Source organism: Xiphophorus couchianus, chromosome 18 (genome assembly GCF_001444195.1).
Source record: "Xiphophorus couchianus chromosome 18, X_couchianus-1.0, whole genome shotgun sequence".
Taxonomy (NCBI): domain Eukaryota; kingdom Metazoa; phylum Chordata; class Actinopteri; order Cyprinodontiformes; family Poeciliidae; genus Xiphophorus; species Xiphophorus couchianus.
In genome coordinates, this window is record NC_040245.1 from 18568972 (window position 1) to 18592388 (window position 23417).

The window sequence follows — 23417 nt, forward strand, 5'->3', positions numbered from 1 at the left end:
GTGTGTATGGCAGGAGGGGATTTGTTTAGGAGAGACATAATTGTGGATGTGGGGCTGATTGTTTGATTTTTGGCATCTGTATGTCTGGGAAAAATACAACTTCCACACAAGTTAGCACATTTTAAAATTTAAACTTAAACTTTATTTGTTATTGAATATAACACACTGCATGTATACAGGAAATTAAAAAAGCACTTTAAATATTCTACAACACTCTTTCTCATTACAACTTTGTCAAAAGCCAGGAGTTCTGCAATATTTTATTTTTGCTAATATTTGTAAGCACAGTCGAAATGCATTTGATGTGCTTTTACAAAATTTTACCCAGGATGCCAACAATGTGGATGGCTCATGATTTGATCACTTTCTCCAGTTGCTTATTGTGATCAGGCTCTTTGATTTTCTTTAACAAATTAAAAACTGTTTATTTCCACATTTCAAGTGGGTTAAATCCCTCAACAGCTTGCTGCTATTAATGTGTCCTTGTGTGTTTCAGCCTGTAAAGTTACTTACTTCTGCTGCAAAAATGGCCATTTATTGTCTTCTATACTGACCCACTTCCATAAAGTTACTTGCAAGTGTTATGTGTCTGCTCCAAGACAGGCCAGGCAACAGTTTCCAAAATCAGAATATCTAAAGAAAAAATAATTAATTCAAAATATTTAACTGTCTTTACATTTTGTTTTGATACTGTTAAATGTTTTTTTATTACTGGAGCTAGAGAGCATCCAGAGCGCAAATGTAGCTCTGGATGCAAACGTTGGCTAGCTGTGTGCTTTAAAATGAGATTCAGGTTTGGAATTGTGCCTGGAGAATCCATTGGACTTCACTTCCAGCACACGTCCTGATTCATCTGACCACACACATACACACAGAGCAGTACCCACACACATACATAAATACACACAAACAGCGGCATGAGTCTGTCTGGAGGCGGCACAGACAGAGAGGAGGTGTGGGAATGCAGAAGGTTGTGAGGGGGAGCTCAGAGGGAGGAAAGATGAAAAGTTGCAACTCCAGGGCTATATGTGCCACATGCTACGGGAAGGAATGTCTTTGTGAGGGGAGTTAAAAAGCCAACGAAGAGAGAGAAAGGAGGAGGAAGAGGAGGAGTGAGGACACACAGTGGGAAGGCTTTCAGCCAAGGCTGCAGCGTGGCTCCATGTGGAAATGAAAGAACCTCTCTCACACTTTTTCTGCTGTCTCTCGCTATGCATGGCTTTCACTCACTGCAGCAAGTGAGAGCGTCCAGAGCAAACATAGGGAGAGTCTCAAGATGACCTCGGTCTGGAAGTAAATATTTTTCTGAAACCTTGGACGAAGGTGAAACTCTATTTTGAAAAGCCTTCCTTGAAGTTTTGTATCCTTTTTAAAGATTTTGTATTATGCTGTGGTTTCAGTGTCTGAAAACTGACTGAGATGCAATGCACTCTTGAATTCAGCTACTGCATGATTTGTGTTGTGATCCACAGGTGTCTTTGCTGTCTGGACTGAAGCACGAAAACCTTTGTAATAATAAGAATCCACTGGATCTGAGTCAAGCTGAAAATATTCTATGACATTTGCACATGCAGTGGGGAAACTGTATGAGTTTTGTGAGATGATGATGTAACCCATTGTGTACCTTCTGAAGTTCCCTTGCAGACAGCTATGATGCTGGGCTAGTGTGTTTCACACGTTCACGCTTCTAGAGACCAGCTCTGTAAGTTCACACATCATATGAACTGCTTAAAAATTTGTTTATATGTCAAATTAATGTTAATCATTTTGCATCCAATATTTGAAATTCAGTACATGTCCACAATCTTGAACAAAACTGGTTTGGTTAGTTTCTCATCTTTAATGTTTTTGCTAGTAAAGACTGCTAAAATAAATGGTGAAACATTGTGTTTTAGTCTTTTAAGAAGACTAAAATTTTTAGTCTTCTTAAAAGTTTCAGATCAGTAAACAAGTTGTACATCAGACAAAGTGAACTGGATAATATTAAAACTGGAAATTCAAATGACGACTTAATTTGTTACAGCAAAATAGTGAGTTTATAATCCAATTTGATCTTTTGTGAAAAGGTAATTACCCCCTTAAAATGACTTTACCATCTTTTGATGCAACAACTACCATCAATTGTTAGCGATGACTGGCTATGTGCCAGTTACATCCTTGTCAGATGCTTGGCCATCCCACTTTGCAAAATCAGGAGGTTTTAGGAGAATGAACATTCTGTTTAAGGTCCCAGTGCATAATCTTAGTGAAATTTAGCTCTGGTGTTTGACTAAGCCACTAGTTAGGCTACTTTATTTAGTTGTTTTTTTTAAAGTTATTTGGGGGTAAACGGGCTGGTGTGCAACATTTGTACTCTTGATATAAAGGGTGCAACTGATGTTGTCCTGGGTTCTCCTCCGATATGGGTTGTTGGTGTGATCTTGGAGTTATATTGGTAAGCTGCCCACTACAGTGAAAGTTAATCTCTTTTCCATTTTTTCCCCATTTGGGGTTAAAAGCCTTTGCTGTGGTTTACCACAGTGAAAGCTTTAGAAAAGTCTTTGTCACTGATTCAGTGACTTTGCTTTTGATTTGTTCTTGAATTGTTTGGATGAGATTTTCTGTTTTTCTTTTTCTTTTTTTTTTTTTTTGTCTTTAGTTCTGTCAGACCAAATTTTTTGATGTTATAGATAAGGCAATTCTCTCACTTGGTTGCAGCTAGTAGATATTATTTTATGACTTAGGGTCACATTAAATTAAAAGCTTTTTTCTCTTAAAAATCAAAATAAAAAAAAAATTATTATCAGCCAGTTTTGTCTGATGCCCAACTTGTCAACCAAACTACGATAAACTAACTTTTATCATCTGCATCAAATCACAAATGTCCAGGTTTCTCCTTGGATAACAAAATAGCAAATATCAGCCTCCTTTAATTCAAAATTAATAGAATCAGGCCCGTCATTTAATAAAACATTCAATCGTGAGATTAGACAGTCACTGACTATGGAGGTTCTACATCGAGATCCACCAAATACAACTGCTAACCAATAACTTTAACTGTCTCATCTGTGTTCCATAGATCCTGTTGGAGACTGGTATATTTTCACATCAAAGCTGCAATAGTTACTTTTTAATTCCTTTCCGGGTGAAGGGAAAGACTATCCTGAACAGAGTGACAGCATGACTCTATATTCCAATGATTTGGTCCATCAGAAGATCTTGCAGCACACAGGTTTCGCTGAATATCTCCCCTTTATCCTGATGCTGCTCCTCCAGGTCTGGAGGGGCAGCTGTCACCCCCAATGCTTGGATTACAAACCTCCATTTGGGCCTCAGCAGCCATTAGTCTTCTGCAAAGAGTATATCAAGTTTGGATGCTGTGATTTGCAGAAGGATGAAGAGATATCAAGGAAGTATGACTCAATTATGGAAAATTTTGACACTTTAGGTTCAGCAAAATGTGGTGCATATATACGCAGCATCCTCTGTCAGGTGAGAGAACAGTACCTTCATGCATCTTTGCAATTATTTTACATGTCTTAATGATCATTTTGTAGATGATTCTTCTGAATATCTGAGGTTGTTGTGTTCTACATATTTGTGATTTTTGCTTACCCTACATAGAAATGCACAAATGCCACCAAAGGTGAAAACCCATGAGCTCTTGACCCTTTGCACACTATCCCCATTCACTTCCCATAGCAAACTCTTACAAAACCTTCTGCCTAGCATAATTTAGGAACATCTGTTCTAAGGTGCTAATTTGTTTTGTTTTCATTTTCTTGAAAAAGTAAAAAAAAAATAGTCTGAGAAATAAATTAAAACATAAAAAAACCATTTAAAACATTACAAACCAAGTTCAACGACTGCCTCCAGCACTTATTTTACTTGCACTTTTTATTACAGTTATGGCTCACAATTACAGCCTGAAATGTATCTCTAATTTTAGAAGTTAGTGTGATAATCCTGCTTCTGCCATAGTCTTTGTTTGGAAAATTATTTCATCCACTAACTATTTCTATTTCCGTATGCTTTAGTTTCCCTAATCTTAAACACATCCTGGCACTAAAGCCCAACCTCCCCGTCACTGGAATGAGCCTTGAAGTTCACTCCCCTCACTGATTACATAATTACGTGCTGACTTTGCAGCCCAGATGCTAGCTACGTGCAGCCTTTGTGTGGAAATTGAATGATAGGTGCGGCACTAATTTGCTGTAGCCTTTATAGATAAACTGAGCAGGCTAATATATTTTCCTTAAATATCATGAGTAACATAAACAAAATGGTTTACATTTTCATATTTTTGGGGGGGTACCACAATGTTATGAAAATACTAAATACATGTCTCTCTTGAAGTTCAGTGCAGCATATTCTATGTAAAAGCAGTGACAAATCACCAAATCCTAAAATATAGGTTCTACCGCTGTGGAAATTATAGCCCACAGCAGTTCTTTCCATGCAGGGCAGGCTGGATTGTGTGTGTAATAACAGTGCTGCAAAGTGTCTACGAGTTTACTCCTGTTAGTGAGGTTTTAGTGTTGGCTTGCCTCTAAGCAGTGTAAATTCATAAGGTTAAGAAGTGATTTTATTTTAAGTTAGGTTATAAAACTTTCACTGGAGGAATGCTAAAAGGAAATGGGTTTACTATGACCAGCCCAAAAAAGCTGGTGTTGCTTTAGATATGATAAAAAATTTTTTTAGAGTGTTTGGTATAGAAATAGTCTTTGATGGTTTGAAATAAAAAAAGAAAGCACCAATTGGTACTCAAGGCCTGAGTTTTCAGCTGGGTTAACCCACCACACACAGGTTCTCTGTTTGAGAAACCTGGTATTACTGACTTACCACAATGATCCAAACAGAGAAAGAAAGTCCTGAATATTGTGGTATAAATCCATTATTCATTTCTTTGAACTGAACTATGATTGAAAAGTTGGTATTTATAATGAGAGTTGTGGGCTGCAACTTCAACCTTCAATATATCAAATATATTAAACATTTTTTTCTGAACTAATGCAGTTAAGGCTTTAGGAATGTTGACAAGGATTATATGCTAGAAACATTTCTTTATTCAGTTTTAATACTTAAGGAGAACTGCTCACCTCTCAGAATGTTGTTCTACTGTTTTTACATTTTTATCTAGGTAACTGGATATTTATTAACCAAAGTATGAATGTCAGTGCTGGGGAAGTAGTCCGTGTTATAGGGTGAAGAAACACATACCAGGAGAGTAACGTGTCTAGATTTGCTTCATCTTTCCTAACAATGCAACAATAACATCTCTTTTACTGTTGCACACCTGTCTGCAGTCTGTCTGGCAGCATGGCATGCAGGCGGGTATTGTACTCAGCAACAATGTCTTGGTAAACATAATATTGCATCTCTGACACTTTCTGTTAAGTGTATCATCACTAACGTATCATTAGTTGACCTCATTATCTCCAAATATATAATTTTCCTCATTATCTTCAAATATATCATTTTAGATGAAAAAGGTTTTTCAGTCTGGTTTTCAAATCCCAGAATCTGAGTTGATTAGGTTTCTTAATTATATATTTCTGGGGACAAATACAAATCCTATAGTTATTTCTGATACAACTAGATGTACCAGCTGCATGTGCCTCTGGTGTAGGCCTTTTTGCTGTCACACTGGAGTCATTTAGATTGTACCTACTTTTAATAACTTTTTGTTTTTGGTCTATATGATTTCAGAATCCTCTCCTGCTGTATAGTTATACAAGAGTGGTCAAACAGTGCTTGATGTTTCCATTCCATCATTTCAGTTCAATCATTGTAAAGTTTAGTATGTTCATGTCAAATGAGAAGTCAGCGTAACCACAAAACGTCCATAGAGAGGTGTGTTGGAGACATCTTGATCAGATGCTCAAACTCCCTCCCCTCATTCCATTCAAAGCAGTGGAGCAGCTTTGCTTAGTTTTTTCTAAGGCTGCCCCTGACCACCATGTAGAAGAAGCTAATTTCGACCTTGTATTTATATCTGCACAAACTGTAAAATATTCACCCTAAATGCTTAAGTAGAATGCAACTGGACTTCTACTGTCTCTTGAAAATGTTTTGTCTCATACCCAAAAGGCTTTTTCAGTTTGCATGAGAGATGTAATGTCTTCAAGAAACAACAAAAGAAGTTAAATTTTCTTCTGTTTAAGCTACACACCAATGTAAAATATTGCAGTATGACTTTTTTCTTTATCGCTTTTGCAGAAACAATTTTATCAATGACTACCTGTTCACTTTAGAACCCATTTTAGAATGTGCTATTTGAAAGCAATTTCCTTGTCAACATTCCTAGATTTGTTGTCCTGGTTTAGATTTTCCCTTTTGGGCTTCATCCTGTGTGACAGTCTCAAATGTCCAGTGGTTCGCGTGTCGTGCCACTGAATTTCCTCACTATTCTGGGTGTGGACAGTGTGGTTGTGACTTAATAACAAAGTGGACCTGCCTTGCATTCATTTATACTGTAGCTGTATATAACCCTGACCTGACCATTGAACAGTATGGCACAGAGAAGCTCTGGCAGTATTTCTACAACACTGTCATGGGATTCAGACAGTTTATAATCTCCACTTATGAGATGAAACAAATAATATGGTGTACTAATAACCTGAATTTCCACAAACGATTAATGGGTTCTGATTTCCTTTTTAAGGAGTGCTCTCCATATGCTGCCCACCTATATGATGCTGAGGATGCTAACACACCAGTGAGGGTTCTGCCAGGACTATGTGGAGATTACTGCTCAGACTACTGGCGGGACTGTCGATACACACTCAGCCTGCTCCTGGAGGATAAGGGGAACCCACAACAGTTTGCAAACTTGACTGCCGCAATAGAGGAGGACCGCAGAAGTTTCTGTGAATTTCTGGAATTCAAGGACAAACAGTATTGCTACCCAAATGTTTTAACAGATGCAGGTACGAGTTAATGTATTAGCCCTAATCTACGTCATTAATTATTCCTCAATATAAAGCTGGTTATATGCAGTTTCTTTTGTCGCCAGAACTGAATGCTAACCTCGGATTAGTACAAGAGGATTCTAAAGGCTGTCTGGAAGTCTGCCTGCAGGAAGTTGCCAATGGTCTCCGCAACCCCGTGGCCATGATCCATGCAGACGATGGAAGCCATCGCTTCTTTGTTGCAGAGCAGCTGGGTTATGTGTGGGTGTATTTGGCTAATGGCTCCAGAATCGACCGTCCTTTCCTCAACCTCACCAAGGCTGTGCTCACATCTCGATGGACTGGAGATGAGAGGGGGTTCCTCTGCATTGCCTTGCATCCAAGGTTCTTACTTCTAGTTCTTCATAAAAGTTATGAAACACAGTGTCATTTTTTGCAACATTTTTGGATGAAAATTTAACTAAGACTACATGTGAAGTAGAAATAAGACCGAGCATTGCTTCTGTTCTTAGGTTCAACACAGTCAGAAAGGCATATGTTTACTACTCAGTGTCTGTCAAGAAGGAAGAGAGAATAAGAATCAGCGAGTTTATACTCTCAGCACATGATGATAACCAGCTAGATCATTCCTCTGAGAGGTACAAACTTAACATTTTATCTGCATGTTTGTCTTAAAAGGAGAAGCATATTTATCATTTTCATATGCCATCCTCATACAGAATGATCCTGGAAGTGGTGGAGCCAGCTTCTAATCACAATGGTGGGCAGCTGCTTTTTGGCCATGATGGATATCTCTACATTTTTACTGGAGATGGCGGACGAGCCGGAGACCCATTTGGAAAGTTTGGCAATTCACAGAACAAGTTAGAATAATTTCGCTAAGACATTTTCACTTAATTCCATAAAGTGATTCTGACTGGACAAAAATAGTAATTTTTATTTTACTTTTACTAATGACGCTTTCATCACAATTTTGATTCTGAAAATTAAAATTAATTATTAAATATGCGTTTTTGGGGTTTGTAGACAAAATTATTGTTGTTCATATTTAAGTTCCTCTAGGAACAGGGTACCGGTTACTTTATTAGGTATATTCACTCTACACTGGCATGCAGAGACAAAAAGAGAAGTAGATAAAGAGATAAAGAGAGAAGAAAAACTGGAAAATTGTGACAAAAAAATATTACTACTCAGGATGAAAGTTGGAAAGTAGAGAAAAACAAAGGAGAAGATTTCAAACAGGGGAAATATTGTGACACTGATAGGAAAAATGTAACCATTTTAGCATTAATCAGAAAAAGAGAAAAGTATCATCTTGGCCTCCAAGTGTATGTCAATCTGTTGTTCTATCTTTGTAATTAACAGATCAGCACTTCTCGGCAAAGTGCTCCGCATTGACATTGACAACAGCAATGAAAGCATTCCATACACCATTCCCTCTGACAATCCATTCATAGGGGAACAGGGAGCAAGGCCTGGTAAATCCTTTTAATTCTAATCAAATCTGATATAGAAAAAAATTTCTAGAATATCAGATTCAGATTTTAGCTAAGCTATATGACATCTTATTTTGCATGAGCAAAGCAGCTTTTGTTTTCTTTATCCAGAGATGGCAATTTAGGCTTTCGATATATATATTTTTTTCATCCAGCCCATAAAAAAGTGTGCAACTATCCTGTCGGGTTTATTTCTTTGCAGAGATTTACGCCTATGGAGTTCGCAACATGTGGCGATGCTCCATTGACCGCGGTGACCCTGCTACAGGCGCAGGCAGAGGCAGGATGTTTTGTGGTGATGTTGGCCAGAATAAATATGAAGAAATAGACCTCATTGTTAAAGGTAGGAGGTTACAGGATCCTGTTTTTTTTTTCTCACATTGAAGTCCTTTATGTTGAATGTGTGCAGATGCTGAAAATAGCCATGCTTTATTTCTTAAAAAATAATGGAACAGCAAAACTTTGTTTAGTGTAAGACCTACTAACATTTTTCAGTCCAGAAAAAGCTAAATAATCTCATAAAATGAACGCAAGAAACTTCAGTTACTCCATAATAATTTCGTGATGTCAGTATATGAGAAATGTGTCTAAATGGCATCTACAATAATCCAGGCTTAATTCTCTTCTGATCAAAATAGACTATTTAGATTTTCTACAAAATTCAGTGCTAATTGAATAACTAGCTTGTTTAAGATGGATGAATAAGCAAAATGTTAATTTACTAACAGAGTAAAAAGGAAAATAATGCGCTGTGAGAAAACACATGAGCTACATCGTAAAGTTTTAGTGTTTCTGACAAACAGAACAGCGTGCACTGGCAGTCTGCAAAGTCTGGATGAACAAAACAAAAGCAAAGAAAGATGAAAATATCAGTTATAACCAGGTTCAAATATAACTAAATATGGAGGAAAATAGTACCAAAATCTACTGTGTCCCTGAATTGGCAGATATGTCATTATTGAGCCTATAGAGGCCTGTATGATGCAAGACAAAACTAAAAACAAATAAAACTTCTATTTAGATTAGCCTATCTTTGTCCTTGTTAGTCAAAGTGCAGACGGAGATGAATGTTTTTAGTGCTCAGAGAAAAACAATACACATCATTTCAACCACATTTACACATTGTACTTTATAGACTGAAGGAAATAGTATTGCTTCTGTGTTTTGAACAAAACGTGGCTTAAAAACCTTAGAAGGACTTTTCTGTTGCTAAATATTTACGATGATCTGATTTGTTAATATTTGGAAAGAAAACTGATTTGCCTGTAAATCTCTAAGACTCTGATAACCCTTTTATTTGAAGGAGGAAACTATGGATGGAGGGCCAAAGAAGGCTTTAGTTGTTATGACCGCAAGCTCTGCCAAAACTCATCTCTGAGTGAGTTACTCTGCAATGTTCAAAGGACAATAGAAACGCATAATCTGAACTACTGAGTAAAAAGAAAAAAAAATGTGTTATGTAATGTGGTATGCATTTGATCTGTACCTCTCAATTTGCAGACGACGTTTTGCCAATCTTTGACTACCCCCATAAACTGGGAAAATCGGTGACAGGCGGATACGTCTATAGAGGTTGTGAGATGCCCAACCTAAATGGACTTTACATCTTTGGAGATTTCATGAGCGGGTAGATGTTAATATCATTTATTAAAATTTTCAAAGTTGTTAAAACTTTATAGATATTTTTACACTATCTGGATACACTCAGACAACACTGAACATGCCAAACAAAGAATAGCATCCCAAAGAGGAATATTATGTTAAAACTATATCAATGATTATGACTGTTGTGTTGTTAAAATGTAATAAATACATTTTTGAACAAATACATTTTATAGGTAGCACCTTCCTAGGGCTAATATTGATTTCTTCATTTATGGGAATATTTATTCCTTGTCAAGTACAGGATTCATGTGGATATTTCCCTTACATCCACATACAGTGATGAGAAAAAGAAAGGTTTCATTACTTGGTTCTAACTGTAGGGTGAACTTGATGTAGATTTTGCTGGACTCTATTAGACAACTATTTTGTCTTCTGACCGTATTTAATTGTCTCCCTTTTTGTTTAGGCGTCTAATGTCTTTAAAGGAGAATGAGGCTACAGGTGAATGGCAGTATAATGAAATCTGCATGGGAAGAGACCAGACCTGCAAATTTCCCAAACTCATTAACAGTTACTATAGATACATAATCTCCTTTGCTGAAGACGAAGCAGGTAATAATTTTGTGTGTGAATATTCAGTATTTCCAGGTTCTCTGGTAATTATTATTTTAATTATTGTTATTTATGAATCCTACATAGAAAAAAATCTAGTCATTTTCAGAAAAGAAGGTCCTTGAAACCCACACATAGGTTATAACATACTGTGTCTTGTTTTCTGATGAGTAAGGAGAGGCTTATTGTAAAGTCTGTTTTGAATTAACAGCTGCTGATTAATGAGGTAAAATGTTGCCCACGCTGTTACTTTTTTTCCATTTTCTTTTTTATGATGCTCTTGAAAGTGGGACATTTAAAGTTATAGCAAACTATGAATGCATTTTCACAGATATTTCTGGAAATTATATTATTTATATGTCACTTCAGCAATAATGTTATTACCTTTATGATACTGGGCTTTCTTTTGTCTACACTTAAAGTATATGATTTCTTTATTCTTCCGTTCTGTTCTCTTGCTGTTTTCCATCTGGTTCCTTTCATCTTCCCTCCTATGTACGCCTGTAACCCCCACTTTCCTCTGTGCATTTTCCAGGAGAACTGTACTTCTTAGCCACAGGAGTCCCAAGTGCCACAGCCAGATCTGGAGTCATCTATAAAATAGTGGATCCTTCCAGGTAGCAAGATGCAACAGCTATACTCCCATAAATCCTTTATTTAATGTTCTGGATAGTGTTTAAATTAATAATTATCTATAAGCCTCTGGTGTAAACACCAAAATAAAAGCATCATAGAAAAAAATTGATTTGAATAAAATCATTATGAATTCTTGATTGGAGGAATTCTTAATTTTAAAAAAATATATATACAGTATATATACATAAATAACTCATCTAAAAACTTAATCAAAATACAGTAAATGTTTTACAATGCAACAGTAATAAGAAAGACACAGGCTGTTATATTTTCCTCAATATACCATATGAAATAAATTTTTAAGTAAGTTCTACATGACCTCTTAAAAAAGTTTGTAACCCAGAGAACATACAGTAAGTTTTCTTATTTTTATGGTTAATATTGGGTTCTTAGTCATTGTAAAATTGTTCTGAAGTACACTATGTCTTAATTTATGACTTTTAGCAGAAAACAATGCTTTTGTCAAAAATGCAAAAAAAAAAACAACCCAGAAATAACATTCATATTTATAGGTCCATTATAGTGTAAAGTTAACCTAACATGAGTATCTTGGCAATGTTAGGCTGTTTGTATGCTAATGGATTTCTATGCAGAAAGATTATTTGCTAATTTATCCCCTCTAATCATTTATCAGTAGAACTGATTCATTTGCAGTGCAGCCATGGTCAAAAAACATGTAGATGCCATGCAATGACTGTGATTTGATTGAAAATATACAGAAATTTAAATGGTCTTCTCTGCTCTTCTTCCTGCTTTCTCATTCTTTTGACTATGCAGACGAGCACCACCTGGAAAATGCAGCATCAAGCCTCTGCCTGTGAAAATAAAGGGAAAACTCATTCATTTCTACCCCAAAGAGGGTATGTAGTGGAGGGGATAGCTGTAACATTGTTTTTACATTTCAGTTAGTAGCCTGCAGCATGTTCAGCTCCACATTCAAAATATGACAAAAGGTAGTTAGTCCACACTTCTCTAAAACCGTATTTGCTTCTTTAACCCTCCCTCAATGGTAGCGTGACACTCAAGAGGAGAACGACAAATGTCACAGACAGCGGGGAAGCTGAGGGGTTGTCTCAACAGCCTGTCAGTTCCTGAAACCACACAAAAAATCCTCGTAAAAGCACAAATGGGGTCGATGCAACCTCGCTGGACTGCACACAAAGTTAAAAGCTTGTGGAGTCCAAATTACCTCCTCTTTAAAGAGGGTTACATAGTGACGTTGAGCAGGGGTCAGTACAGCACAGAGAAACAAAACAATAAATTCCTAACCTATTTTAACCTAATGCCAAAACTGAAGGATTCTGAGTGGAAGCTTTTGGAAGGTGGATTAGGCTTTTTATACACCAGTCAGAACCGAACTACGCTAAAGACCAGACTGATCCAGCCTTTGAGAATTGACTTTGAAAAGTTTGTATGTTTCACAGGAAGATAATGTTGCCTCTCAAGCAAATTACTCACAGAATACGTTAGGAACTTCCCTATATGCTATAACTCAAGTTGTCACTAATATGTTTATAGCTTGAAAATAGAAAAAAATACCTTACATAAATTGTGAAAGTCCAGATCTGTATTTTTAATTGTCTTATAGCTTTTTTGTCTGTCTTTTCAGAGTTTGTAGTCAACAAGAAACCAACCACGACACCTCTTCCCACCACGACCACTCCAAAATCTACAACTACGAAGAAACAGACAATACGAAGACCAATAATTATAAGAAAACCTCCGATGCCAACAAGACAAACAAAAGGGAAAATAGCTCGACCGCAGCCAACAAAAGCAACAGAACGAAAGACGACACAGTCTGCACCAATAAAGACTACGTCAACCACAACAGTAAAACCAACAACTGTCCAGAGGGGCGCAACAATTCCTGTCACAACTCCGTCCACTGGTAGGCCTACTGGTGCACCTGTTTATCATCCTAGCTCCACTGCCTATTCACATTCTGGCTCAGCTGTTAACACATCTTCTAAACCCACACACAGAGTATTTCACACCGAGGCGCGAGGACAGGGAGCTCGCATTAACACTGGTGCTTTTCTATGCTGCACTACGTTGTTGCTTTATACTATATCAGTGCAATGACTGAGTGAATTCTAACTCTGAAGGTGACTTTAGAAATTATTCTTTTAAGTCAACACCCAGACTGTGATTTGCTTAGCATCTTGTTGAATAACAAGAGAGAAAGAAAGACGACGTTGTCTCCTCCTGATAGAGGAGACAGTTGCTGTGTTAGACAATACTGTGCTCTCGGTCTTTCAGCTTCAGGGTTCTAAAAGATCAAATATATTAGCTTTTTTTGCTTGGTAGGGTTTTTATCTAATAATAATTGTTTTATTATTTAGTATCAGAGTCTAAGAATATGTCGATATGTCTATAGTGAGCATTTTGACAAGATTTAGATTTTTCAGGGGGATTTTGGTGTTTTTTACTTTCTTTAGGACTTTCTGAATATGCAATAGATAACAGATATTTTTGTGATATGGAAAGGAGAAAGGATCCTATAGCAGATCTTATGTTTCAGAACATCATTTTAGTTTCAAAATGCTCTTTGGTGCTTCTTCTCTGGTTCTTGATAAAAGTAAGAAATGCCCCTCTTTTCTCATGGTCAGCAATCGGTTGCACAAATTGTCAATGAGAAAACTTGCCTTTTAACTTCGAACGCTCAGTTTAAAGTGATAATTGATAGAACACAATCTAAAGAAAAAGCTACTCCAGAATTTTTGATGTCCAGGTACATTTTTTGACAAAAAATATCACTTTTGCTAATGAGTTTGCAAGTAAAGGTGATAATAATACTTTTCTCTGTCCAAACTGTTCAAACAATCGTTAAATTGTATGCTCAAAAACAAAGAACATTGAGGAAAAAGTTCATAAAGCACTACTCATTTGGCTACAAACTTTGTTTGATTCACCATCAAACTCACCTGTGGGGTTCTTGGGTGGGCAAATCTGAATTTGATTTCTGATGCACACCTTTAGAGAAGTTAATGGTTAGCTAAAACATTGGGAACAATAAAATTTGTCAGCTCACTGTATATCTCAAAGGATATGATGTTGGTGTATCTCTCCTGGATGTTGTGAAATTTTAGGAATTAAGAAGGTGCTAAGATCTGGGAATGTAAAGAATTGGCAGGACCTTTGCCATTCATGACTGAACCTGTTTTCAAATAGTTACGCTTCACATGATACTGAATATAACCAGAAATGTTTCCATAAAAATTATTCACATGTACAAATTCAGTTACTCTATGGGAGGTTTTGGTACTAATATTTTACTACTATATATTTTTATATACAATATACTCTTCGATGCAGCTCTTCAATGTTTACCTTTTTTGCGGGGTTAAATAATTACTCTATTGTTTATAAGTTTAAATGGCAAAAAAGTTAATTAAATTAAGGTAAGTTATTTAAAATAATGACAGAAGAAGTTGTTTATGATTGTGTTGTTCTTTGATTTTATTTTAATATTAATAGGTGCTCAAATACCAACTTGAAACACAAAGACTCAAGTAGAGAGGAAAGTTAAGTGACCATCAATTCCTGCTTAGAACCTGCTAACATGCTTCTCTTTGGCTGGTACAAAAGTTTTTGTTGCAGGACAAATTCTTATTTATGTTAGATATTTGCACTAATTTAAATCAAGTACTGGGGCTAATTTATTTTGAATAAATGTTTCTTCTTCAGTTTCAGCTCGGACAATCCTCCTTGTGTGTCTGTGTCAATGTTTTCTGTTTATGGCTCTTCACAATAACATCACTCTCAAAAATATTGCAATTTGGTTTATTGGGAAAAAGTCAGCATTTTCATGCTCAAATACCCTCCATTGTGGTTGAATTGAAGCAATTCAGCTAAAAAGACTGGGCAAACCCAATCAAAAAGTTAGGTGATAATACCTTTTGAACATTTAGTCATGTTGTTTTGGGTAGGTTTTTATACTTAATACATAGAATCCATTTTCGAAAACAGCATTTTATAGTTACTCACGATCTTTTGTATCTAGTGATAAAATTTGTTTGATTATTCAAATGTGTCAAAAAAGTAAAAATAGATATTTGGAAAGTGGTGAATACTTTTCACTATATTGTTGATAAAAATCACTGCTACTTACAAATTATTCAATTATTCAACTTCATATTCAAATAAGAACATGCAGAGTCATTGATATACTTGGATCATTGTCACAAAAATTATGGAAAAATAATAACTCAAACATTACTTTTTCTCTTAACTTATTTGCATAATTGTGTTGCTGTAATGTATTAACAAAACTCTGATGAGCTAAATGTCCCTTTAGTCTCTGCAGCTCTTGACTTAAAGCCTTAAAGACTGATTTCTCTGCTTTACAATGTTTCATTGAGACCTTTTTTTGTTAAAACTGAGAGAAAGGAAAAGCTTTGAAGAACCATTTTAGACTACCATTAAATATCCATCCATTATCTTACAAGCTTATCCCTAGTGGGGTCGTGAGTGGTGCTGGTGCCTGTCTCCAGCGGTCAACGGGCGAGAAGCGGGGTACACCCTGGACAGGTCACTAGTCCATCGCAGGACAACACAGAGACAGACAGGACAAACAACCATTCACACACACCAGGACAAACAACCATTCACACACACCTGGACAAACAACCATTCACACACACCCAAGGATCAATCAACCTGACAGTCTTGTTTTTCGACTGTGGGAGAAAGCCGGAGTATTTTCTTGTAAATTTCCCAAACTAAAGGATTTTTATCCTAGTTTTTAAAATTTAATCAAGTAACGCAATATCTTACTTATTCATCATGTGCACTGGTCGATGTCAAGTGATTCTATATAAATTTTATAGAGTTTTTAATCCAGATGTAGTTGCATTTTAAACTACAAAGATACAGTTATCTGTCAGCAGATAGATAACAGGATGCTTTCGCCACACACTCAAGCTAACGCTTAGTACTAACAACATCGCTCACTACTAAAGGGGAACTCACATTGGGTGTGCAGTGGTGTATCATGCTAAATGATACACATTGGTTGGCACCTTTAATGGAGTGGATGCATTAGGCTGAAAGGCCTAGCAGGGGTGTCCAAAGTATGTCCTCAACTTTGGACATACTTTGGAGATGCCGGACACAACATTTGGTGTCCGGCATCTCTTAGCTCCTTCCCTGGTGGTAGTTTGTACTTGTTCATCATGTCAATGCTCTCTAGGGATCTGATCATGAGCCTTCATTTGATCCATGTGTGTTGTACCGGGGCTGGACATCCTAGATATATACTGCCCAATTTTTATCTCTTTCGCAGGACTCCAAGAATATTCCTGCAGCCTAGTTTAGGAAGTTCTTGCAACTTGTTCTTGACACATTGTCTGGGCAGAAGTTTTCTCTTGTGGGCTGCCCAGTAACAACTGTGTTAGGAATTGTGAGTCCAAAATTTGAAGTGGGTGTAGTTATTGTGATAATGACTGCTGGAGTAGGAGCGACCGATGGGACTTCTCCATAGTTCTGTACTTAAGTTCTTGTGAAGTATTAAATGCCCTGGCAAGAGAGAACTTTGTTCATATTCTTTACCACTTTAGAACTAATTTCTTCAAAATTTTCATTAGTCAAAATTAGATAAAGCAATAACATATTTCTGGACTTCCACTGAGGATGGATCAGAAGCTTTTCCACTTTGGAAAGGATGAGTGCTGGCACCAACCTGACCATACTGGTGTTTATTTAATGGAAAACAATAGGGGAATATTTTGCCTTTTGCCCCCAATGTGTGTTGCCTTTATGAGTGGCTTTGCATCAATTGTTAAGATAAGATTTTTAAAAAGTCAATGTCTGTCAGCTTTAGCTCAATATTAAATTATATTTAAATAAAGAGGGTGATTCTGTCTCTCCCTCAGGTTATCGTGCAACCATCATGACTGCAGTCCGCTCTAGGATTTCTCAAACCTCAATCAACAGCACAACTTCAACAAAAAGATATTGGAGACCACCTACATACCCTGGTAGTTCCACCTCCTCACCTATAAACCCACCACAATCCCCTTCTCCAACTACATTTCAGTCTCTGACAACAACATGGGCACCTTATACAAGCCAGACAGCCAACAAGCCCCCAAAAACACCAGTCAGCACCACATTACCTAAAATCCAGAATGAAAAATTGTGGCCTGGAGCGAAGCCACAAAGTGTTGGAGAGAGCAACCAAGTCAACAAAAGGCTAAAAGGTCGAGGACGTGGTAACAAGAGAGGAAAAGGAGGAAAAGGGCTTCTTTCTGGCTCTGTGCGACTTGTGAGTGCAGACGGTATGCCAGATCGAGGCAGGGTGGAGATCTTCATCAGAGGAGAGTGGGGAACGGTGTGTGACGACCTGTTCACGAGGAAGGCAGGTACAGTTGTATGTCGGCAGCTCGGCTTCACAACTGCGCTGATGGTGATGAAGAGGGCCGCGCTGGGCGAGGCCAGCAGCAGGGTTAGGATCCTGCTGGATGATGTGGAGTGTGAAGGTGAGGAAAAATCCCTGCTGGAATGCAAGAGGTCAAAGGTGGGAAAACACAACTGTTCTCACGAGGAGGATGTAGGGGTGATCTGCGGTTAGGAAACATAAAGAAGAAGAAGAGGCTGTCACACCTAAAGTTTTACTCTCGATATTCTGAAAAGTGATGTGTTGTTTCTCTTTCTGAAAACTAGAAATGACCTGGTATGCTTGATCCGGTTTCCCAATAGGCAAGTATTGTTTTCTGTATCGTCTGGTTTCATTCTGGACTCCCAATTTTCTCAATTACCTCAAAGCCGTGGTTTTAAACTGGGGTTTATGAGGGCTGGCATCCTGCAACTTTTGGATGTGTTCATTGTCCTACACACTTGAATTTAAAGGCTAAACTGCCTCACCAGCATTACAGTCAATCTTTGCAGAGCTCTTCTAATGACCCAACATTGTAACCAGGTGTGCTTAAGCAGAGAGATATCTAAAGTTGCCAGACGCCAGCCTTTGAGGACTGGAGTTTGAGATCGCTTGCCTTAGAGCAATGTTTCTCAACTCCGCTCCTCACGCCCCCCCTGCCTTGGCTGCTTTAGATGTTTCCTTTTTGCCACGCACCTGGCTTGAATCTGTGAGAGATTATAAGGCCTCTGCAGCGCTTGATGACTGCAGAAGAGGTCATCCAACCATTTGAATCAGGTTTTGTGGAACAGAGACACATCTAAAATATTCCTGAGGACTGGAATTGAGCAACACTGCCTTAAAGCTACAGCAACGTAAAGAACATATGTTTTGTAAAGTGGCAGTGACCCAATGTGCCTCAGGGGGAAATGTACTTCATGATTTTAATTAACACCAGAAACTACTTTCAAATAAGAATGCAGATGATTTCAAAGTGAGATGTGTGATTAAAAAAATGTCTAACCCACTATAGAAAACACATGTAAATCTGGAATCCAGAAACTTGGCAAGTTGTCTTTCTGTCAAAGTAGTTTTCTACTGACTGCTATGGACGTTTTTTTTTTTTTTTCTTTTTTTTTTTTGCTATTTCTGAGTCAGCAGAACAAAACAAACACACAAATGTTAAATTTTCCAGTGTTTAAGAATTTATGATTTCTATTTTTTTCATGTTTGTTTACATGCACATTTATTTTTTCTAATTACCACTGTTTGTCATATTTAAGTTTTCTATTAGCCTCTTCAAAATCATGGAATAAATTTCATTTTACTCCATCAATCTGCTGTTAACTAAGGTAACAATTTGTCAAAGCAACAACAGAATTATATTCACTGGTGCAGAATCTGCAACAATGCCACCATTTTGATAAACTCCTTGATTAATGAAGAAACCAACCAAACCAGTATTTCAAATAGAAAATGAGACATAAATAAATTGTTTTATTATTAAAAACCAAGTCTTTGTGTTGGAAAATATGTATTTTTACAGTTTCAGAATACTTTGTACACAAGTTGTAAATTGTTATAATAAACATTCTGAAACTCTGAATCCTTTGCACAGTGAGTGGAATAACATTTGATTACAGTATCCACCATATTATTGGAACTCCTGGTGAAAAGGAAAAAAACAACTCTTTTAGCCTCAGTCTCACACTGAAAAGTAAGAAAAGAAAATCAACCTCAAGGTCACATTTATTTTGGTCACAAAATCACTGGTGGATTGCCTAACATTTAGGATTCAATAAACAAATGTGGCTGAAACGCTTCTGTTTAAAAACAGAAATGTGGCTTTAAACAGGAGCCTTTAATCAGTAAGCAATTACATTCTACTTTCCTTGGATAAAAATTTGATTAGCAGAAAATCACACATCCCTTATGAATTTGAGGTTTTGTCTTCCGCACTGAGTAAATATAGTAAAATTAAATCAGGACATAAGTTTATGCTCCTGCAATAAAAGATTCAGGTCTTTACTTCAAGTGTCAGTAGATGCAGGAGTCACATTCCTCACTCAAAATGGGAACAGCACGCCTATGAATAAATTTATTGCAAATTCTTATTTTCTCATTGTCCTTTATTTCATACATATGTGTTCTTGAGAGAAAAACATACATGGAAACAAAGAAACTGTTTTTCTTGTATGCAGTCATGTCTCAAGCTCAGTTCTAATGTTATTGGTCTGCATTACTTTTCTATCATTCTCGACAGGAAGTGTTGCTAGGGTCCATGAATAATAATATGTGAAGAATCTTGGCTTTCAGACTTATCTTAATCATAAGATAAAGATAAGTATCTTTATCTTTCCAGTCATCAATTCAATTAATTCAATCAGTTCATGTTATGGCCAGAGTCAAAGGACAACCACACATTATATCAAGATGGGGCTTTTCGTAAAAGGCCTTTGTAGAGGTTTAAGCACTTTTTTAGATCTTCATTTTAATGTTCAATGTTTTTTAAATAGTAATCCAAACTATGAGACATTGTAGTGTTTCAGCACAAAATGCAGTTCAAACTGGGTCTCAGGTCAGTGAGATGGAAAGCAATATTATTGTGTCGCACCGTTATTCTTTTATGTGTTGCCTAAGGAAAGTCAGGTGAAATATTCATTTCATTCTCAGTGTATATATTTTTAATGAAACATCATTTGGCTTAATTTGTGTTAGGTTTACTGTAAACTTGAAACAAAGTTTACAAGCATTTTGTTTTGATAAATGTACAAATGTATCAAAACAAAATGCATTTTGGCCTTAAGGAGGCAGTTTATTCCAGTCAATGTTTAAAATAATAATAATAAAGAATTTGATGTTAAAATTACCTACATTTATCTTAAAAGATAATAAAACATGTTTGTGATATATTTTTTTAACAAATAGATATAAAATGACTGAAGGCTCACTTTCAAGAGTTTATATGATATAAGCATCAGGGTAAACACACACTAAGGTTAATTACTAGAGGTGCTGCATCTTGCATAAAATGTCCTTCATCAACAATATTCATCTTCAAAAGCACTGATGACAAAGTCTTTCTGAGGTCAACACTAATGTGTAATGAGCTAAACATACAAAAGTAAGTATAATATATGTCGTAAAATACAATGCATAATATGAGGGTACCTTAGGATATAGTGGAGTTGAAAGGAATTGTTGCTTTTTTTAATATCTGAATATGTTTTTCATTAATTCCTCAATTCAAATGCTTGCTGTTGGCTTTCTTGTCCCATCTACTTGCTGGGTTGTGCTGATAAAAGCTTCAGGGAGAGCATTTTATGCTCTGGTTTATCCAAGCAAAGCTACTGAGAATACTTTTATCTATGGTCTCAAAATGGATTTTCCGTGCTGCATAGTTGATCACAGCCTTTAACAACAGAGGAACTTCATTCAGTTGCATCCCTTAAGCTCAATACTGCCGCTAGTGTCTTAAAAGTATGTCTTATCTGCACAGGAAAGATCTTTGCAGGCAAGTCATTTATGCGGTTGCCTAGGACTCCATCTGCTGGAGGAAACAATGCAAGATAAATTAGTACAAATATGTAATTTATTGTTTAACATCCACTACTTATTCTTGCAAAGGACTGTCTCAAAAATAATATATATACTGTATATATATGAATACAGAAAAAATATTCCAATTTTGGGTATGTTTCTATCAAATATTAGCAAACCTCTATCACAATATTCACATCATAACATGTAGAAATCAACTTGGCCTGTTGGCCAGAAAATCTTAATTAATTTGTCCAAACATGAATGCTTGAAAACAACATAATCAAAAATTAACTGAAACATAATCAAAAATAAACGGAAACATTTTTAAAACATTACTGTGCGTTCATAACGACAAAAAGCAAAGTAGTTTAATGTTGCATCTAAATTGATCCTAATTTTCCATTTAGATGCAACATTGCCAGATATTGTAGTCCAATAATTAATCATTATGAAAGGCTGTCTTAAATTCTTCTATTAGAATCGTTAAGGTAGAGCTACACATGAAATATTGATGGGAAGCTTTAATATTTATCAATTTTGTCTACAGGATATGCAAAAGCTACAAATGTCTATCCACATGTTTAAATATTTAAGGTCTGTAATGCAGATGTTGTCTTTTAGTATTTTGGTGGTGGGGGAATCTGTAATTTGCATAGGGCACCATAATGAATAAGCTGACACTGGTTGTTTCAAAGGCAAGTCTAATTGAGAAGCTGATAAAGCTGGAATAATGTATTTATTGATCCAGAACTGGTCCAAAGTTCTCTAAAGTCTTGAGATAAAATGCCAACCTCAGGTTAAGTCCACCGGGAACAACAGCACTACTGACCTTAATTTTATATTTTTAATGTACCAAGCCTTGAAACTATTATTTGACAGCAGTTTCATCCAAAGGGAATACGATTAATTACACTGAATACATTGAAGCATGGGTTGTGCTTGATTATCATACCATTCACGTAATACATCTAATAAAAATAATTAACTATTTTAATTTAGAAGATTTTGGAATTTTTAAGCTTTTAGAAAACTAAAGTTTTACATATTTCAGGTAAGAAACAATTTCAGAAAAACACTAACTCTTGCTGGTCAATTTACAAAACCGTTCAAATGTGTTTGGAATATTTTGCAAGCACAAGCAGCAGAAATAATTAGTTTAGTTTTAAATTATGACTATTTTAACGTGTCACTGATACGTTTAATTTCTCAAAGGGTAAAAGCTGGTGTGATATGCATGCAGCACATTTAATCTGAAGACTTTCCTGCAATTCAAGAAATCAACACAAGAGAGAGCCACAAGCTCATGTGGAGGTTAGCTGCTGACCCCAATTTGAAGAACAAGAAAAACGAACTACACCTGTGCTCTGCATGTAAGCGAAAATAGCTCTATATATAAATGTTTGTGTGTGTAAACAACAATTCACAGAAGATGACTTAAATGTGACATTAATTAGCTCTAACATGCATTTGTATGCTTAAGACAATGTAAGACAGTGGATATCTCTGATTCCTTTTAGATCAAATAAAGGGATTGGCATGAATAAAGAATGGAATGTCTTTACAGACATTATCACTCTTACAGTTATGTAGCCAACATTTTTGTATGTCTACATAATCTTAAAATCCACTTTCTAATCCGTTTTATTCTCTTCTAATGTTGCTTTAGAGTGCTGAGAAAAAATGTTTTCCCCAAAATCTCCCAGAAAAATTGAGAGCGAAAACAAGAGAAAAATGAGTTTGGAGGACCAAAGTGGAAAGACCAAGTTTCAACACATGCAAAATGTAGATTCACATGGGTGCATACATTTCCTGGCCTATTTGATTCCTAATCCACTCATATTTTAAAGTATTTATAGGACTGGTGGGAATACATTCTGCAGATTTTTAGTATTCTTCAAGAGGATTTGTGAGGTCAGACAGTGATGTTGGACAAAAAAAAAATAACTTGACTCACAGTGTCAAATAAAAAACATGTAGATTATAAATATATAACAGAAAAGCAACGAAAAAAGAGAAAAACTTTTCAGTCTTATTTAATAAAGAGGAAGACCAGGTAAATCATCCTAAAGATGTGCTTTCGGATTAAGGATACAACTTTGTAAGTTTGTAGCAACTTCTTCTACATTATTGTACAATTATGTTTGAAAAAACACAAAGCATTTTCTAATTAAGTTTTATCTATATATCAAGTGAGCAATCATAGCAAAAGCTGTAATTCCCTGCTTGTAAACATAAATCTTATTCTTATATTTTATACGAAGAAAGGTGAGAGCATAT

At 36.2% G+C, this 23417-nt stretch overlaps 1 protein-coding gene across 1 annotated transcript; it reads left to right on the forward strand.

The window, feature by feature from the left end:
• Positions 1-958: 958 nt before the first annotated feature.
• LOC114133416 (HHIP-like protein 1) lies at positions 959-19210 on the forward strand. The gene is made up of 16 exons (XM_027999305.1): positions 959-1323; positions 1473-1702; positions 3059-3471; positions 6644-6908; positions 6995-7274; positions 7403-7528; positions 7610-7753; positions 8256-8368; positions 8589-8729; positions 9690-9764; positions 9887-10013; positions 10458-10603; positions 11139-11220; positions 12017-12099; positions 12849-13130; positions 17116-19210. Exons 3-16 carry the CDS (start codon positions 3160-3162, stop codon positions 17811-17813), a joined length of 2874 nt encoding a protein of 957 aa, XP_027855106.1. The 5' UTR covers positions 959-1323; positions 1473-1702; positions 3059-3159; the 3' UTR covers positions 17814-19210.
• Positions 19211-23417: the final 4207 nt, after the last annotated feature.